Below are 4,255 nucleotides of genomic sequence, written 5' to 3'. Positions count from 1 at the left end.
TTATCTGTGATTACGCCACAATGGAGATGATTTTAAGCAAGCGTTGATCTCATCAGCGTATGTTGAACGTGGAATGACTGGAAGTGTTTGTCTGAAATCACCTGAAAGGACCAACAGAGTTCCGCCAAATAGTTTGTCACTGTTTTTAATATCTTTCAATGTCCTGTTCAACGCCTCAAGTGAATGTTTGTGTGCCATAGTACATTCATCCCAAATAATAATTTTACACCGTTTCAGCACAGTGGTCATGGACGATTGTTTCTTAATGTTGCATACTGCGTCAGGGTTACTCTGAATATTTAGTGGCAGCTTAAATACTGAATGAGCTGTTCTACCTCCATCCAATAAAGTTGCTGCAATGCCCGATGATGCAACGGCCAATGCGATGCCATTATTTGATCGTATTTCAGCAAGAATTAGCGAAATAACGAATGTTTTGCCAGTTCCATCCGGTGCATCCAAAAAGAAGAACCCACCTTGTCCAGCTGAAACTGCGAGCATAATGCGATCATAAATGGTTCTTTCTTCCTCATTCATTAGTGGGACATTGCGGGCAACAATCGCTGCCATTTCTACAGTACTGTACTGCAGTTCACGATTCATTTCAGTATTCATTAAATCAGATGCAGTTCGATTTGGCGAATTCATACCGAAATTACTAAGTGGTAAGTTGGCAATGACAATGCAAAGATCCTCAATAGCAATCAATGCTTCATTGTACATTTCGTCGCTGAATATTATGGTTAGATCGTGGCACCGTATACGATATTGATGCAATATATCATCAGTCATTGAATCTTTGTGATTTTCCCATAATATCTGCGCTCGGGCTGGGAAACATGTAGTTAACACTATAGCGAATAGTAGACGAATTTGTATTGCTGTACAGTTCAATGCAGCTTCAGCATGCATGCATTCCCACTGGTTGTCGTCTTCCAGCAAGCCGAGTGCAAGGCATGCATCTTTATACGTTGGATATTGTTGCCCATTCACTTTACGTATATCTTGAAATGATAATGGGCCAGTAACATTAACCAACAACAGTCGAAGATAAAAGCACTCAGTGTGTCTTGGATTGACTGTAAATAATCGCCCCAAGGCGTTTGATTTAAATAAATTGAGACATGCAGCAACTGGTGAGCCTTGCTTGCGGGGCATCCATGTTTTGTTTCAGTCCATGTGAAATAGCGTGGTACTTGTGAATAGAGTAATGTTCGTACAAAGGCACCAAAAACATCCGCACGATTACACAATTCAAAAAATGCAGTGAGTGTAGTTTTAGGTGGACTTATTGCACGTTCAATCGCTGTCTCGTTCGTGAAAAATAAATGCTGACCGTTTTCAAGATGGATGGCTAACTGAACAACTGCTGGATCCCGTTCATGAATTGGAAAACCAAAGATACGCCAAGTGCTTCATTGGAGCTGATGTACCGACCAATTTGGTAGAGCGTTATTTCATCGTTTTTATTCACTGGAGGAGCATTCACATTAGTATTTTCCACTCTAAACACAGCCATATCACTGCCTTTATGGACATACTTGCAAATGTATTTGATGCTCTTCACAGAACTGCAGACCTCAACATTAATATGAGCATTATATGTCTTGCTCAGCAGAGGCGAATATGGCACCACCCAACGATTGTCAATATCAATGTCTGTGTTGATGATATTTTTAATAAATGATTGTCCGCCATTTTCAGGATTTCTTCGACGATATATTGGGTATCCGTCGACATTTGTGACCGTATCATTGGTAAAATATTAAGGGAAATTTTTAGTACATTTTCCATCAGCCATGCAAGGCGATGAACTATTAAGAGTACCACATGGACCATGAATCATGTTTGTTGTAACAATATCAAACAGCAGCTGGTCAGTGGATGGATCTGGAATTTCCGCAGAAATGATACTATCGATTTCTTCAGGACGGATTTTGTCGATGAATCAAACCAAAATGTGTGCATGAGGTAATCCTCGCTTTTGCCACTCAATCGAATACATCCAGCAACGTGTGGGACCGAATACATGTGATTTAGTAATGAAACTTATTAAAGACTTCAACTTTTGTCTGAACACACGTGCTGTAATGTCATGGCGATGTATTGCATTTTGGCCAGGCAGTAGCAAAGATGTAATCTCTGGCCATTTTGGATTACATGTGAACGTGATAAATAAACATGGTCGTCCATATTCGCGCACGAAAGTCAGAGCATCCTGTATATATTCTTGCATATGACGTGGACTGCCTACGTACGATGATGGTAAAATGACATGGTTACCAATTTTGGCGAAGTCGGCGTTGTTGTTGATAGCGTCTCGCAAATGAATGTACTCTTCCGCGCGCAGCTTTTGTTGATTATATCGTAAGTATCGTAGTCGTTCGCTCTCAATCTTCGCGTACATGTCGACCATGAATTGTTGACAAAGCTCACGACATCGTAAAATGACGTTGTCCAGGCCACGTCTAATCATTAATCGGTACGCATAATAATCCTTTGAGCTTACGTTCTTGTTTGTTTCAGCTCCTGTAATTTATTCATAAAAATTAATTTAAATTTATTACGTTCAATAATTTAATTGTTTTGTTAAATGATTAATGATCAAATTAATAATCAATTAAGTACCTGATACGGGATCTCGTTGTTTTATGTTTATGCAATATCCGTCTTGTCCCTTCCAAAATATTAGCGGATATTGGAGAGCGTCATATGAATGATGTGTGTCAGCAATGAACTGAAGATTATTATTTCTTCTACGAATCACAATTTCTCGTGCAGCTGTGCAATCGCCAACCATGATTCCAGTAACATCATCAACAACGGGTGCATTGAATCTACGAATATGCTCTCCAGTTGGTGTTTTATCAGGATAATTGACGATAGCGTGATTATCGCTTTGTAATTGGTGCATATGTGATTTGAATATTTTCAACAACTCGTTGTGCTCGTTCAAAAGAGCATCTAGCTCACTGACGATGCGCCTGGCATAAAGTGAATCAAGGTTATTATAATCACAACGTGCATTCACGCGATTGGCAAGTGCGTTTCCGGAATCCTCGCCGCCCATAAAGTAGATTTGTAAAAATTTATGTGGTTCGTTTGGCATTGGCAGCCAATTTTATGATAAACTTGGCCTCTGATTTTGAATGTAGAATTGAATTGTTGAGCATTTGCATTAGTATTTCGAACTATTTCTGTTGCACCGAACGATGTCATTTGAAAGCATGAATTGAATCTTCGAATTGACTTCAGGAACACGTTAGAATCTGGATCCGAGCCGATAAGTAAGCCGTTCAATGGTTAAGGTGGTGTTTCAATTTCAGGTAGTTGCACTATTCCTGACGCGCAACACATCCCAGCTGGCTCATTTTTGAATTTTAGAACATGACTATGCGGACATTCCTTGTTGACGTAGCACTAATTACCACCTTTGAATGAGCATAATATTCAATATCGGGCTAATACTGGAATGCTAGACGCAGGAACGAATCAGATATAAATGCTCGGTGTACCTGTTGTCGTTGTTGGTCATTTGTTCTGCGTCTATTGACTGTGAAACGGCGTGATTGTCGTTGTTCTAATCTTCTGACTTCATTGCGTTCAGCTCGTGTATCGTCTGGCTCTTCTTGATGCAATTGCGCCATTCTGACACGTGCATCAGTATTTTGTTGCTGGATTTCTTCTTCGGTTCTTTCGGATCTTCTATTTCGCAAGTTTCGAGACTTACTTGTATTACGGCTCAAATCAGCCCCTTTGCGTTTTCTAGGCATTGCTCACTGTACAAAACACACATAAATAGAATTATTGAAATTACTTAATTATGAAAAATGTTAAAAGTATAATTAGGGCCAGGATTTTTGCCACAGTTTTGAAATGATTAGTTTTAATTTTTGAAAGTTTAACAAAAATATAAGTTTTATGAAAAAAAAATTTCAAACAAAAGTAAAAAATTAAATTTTATGAAAACATTGTCTCTTATAATTTTTTCATACAACCAATATTTCCACTGACATTTCAAAATAAAGATTCATAATGATTGAATTTTTGGAAACTATGAAAATCTTAATTGTTCAATTATATTTTTTTAATAAAATTAAATTAAAATTACATTTTCATAAGAACAACAACATTTTCGATATAAATAAAAAAAAGTATACTTACAACACAAAATCCGTTGTTATTGGAAGCTCGTGTCACGTGTTGAGTACTTTTGAGGTTATAAAATCACTAGATAAACTAATCGTGCAAAATA

The 4,255-nt window shown here is 38.0% G+C and overlaps 2 protein-coding genes across 2 annotated transcripts; both read right to left on the bottom strand.

Annotated features, from left to right (window-relative positions):
- LOC124537741 (ATP-dependent DNA helicase pif1-like) lies at window positions 1-723 on the bottom strand. Its single transcript, XM_047114632.1, has one exon. The coding sequence runs from the start codon at window positions 721-723 to the stop codon at window positions 1-3; it is 723 nt and encodes a 240-aa protein (XP_046970588.1).
- Window positions 724-1,774: 1,051 nt separating this feature from the next.
- On the bottom strand, window positions 1,775-3,109 carry LOC124537897. Its single transcript, XM_047114856.1, has 2 exons — window positions 2,629-3,109; window positions 1,775-2,529 (listed from the first exon to the last, which is right to left on the bottom strand). The coding sequence occupies exons 1-2, from the start codon at window positions 3,107-3,109 to the stop codon at window positions 1,949-1,951; spliced, it is 1,062 nt and encodes a 353-aa protein (XP_046970812.1). The 3' UTR covers window positions 1,775-1,948.
- Between the last annotated feature and the right edge of the window lie 1,146 nt (window positions 3,110-4,255).

This window comes from Vanessa cardui, chromosome 19 (genome assembly GCF_905220365.1).
Source record: "Vanessa cardui chromosome 19, ilVanCard2.1, whole genome shotgun sequence".
Lineage (NCBI taxonomy): Eukaryota > Metazoa > Arthropoda > Insecta > Lepidoptera > Nymphalidae > Vanessa > Vanessa cardui.
Note: the sequence above shows the minus strand (reverse complement) of the source record. Positions and strands in the feature narration are given on the sequence as shown.

Coding starts and splice junctions, on each gene's coding strand:
- LOC124537741 (XM_047114632.1), bottom strand. CDS start 723: ATGTACAATGAAGCATTGATTGCTATTGAGGATCTTTGCATTGTCATT.
- LOC124537897 (XM_047114856.1), bottom strand. CDS start 3,109: ATGCCAAACGAACCACATAAATTTTTACAAATCTACTTTATGGGCGGC. Junction 2,530..2,628: donor ACAACGAGATCCCGTATCAG/GTACTTAATTGA, acceptor AATAAATTACAG/GAGCTGAAACAAACAAGAAC.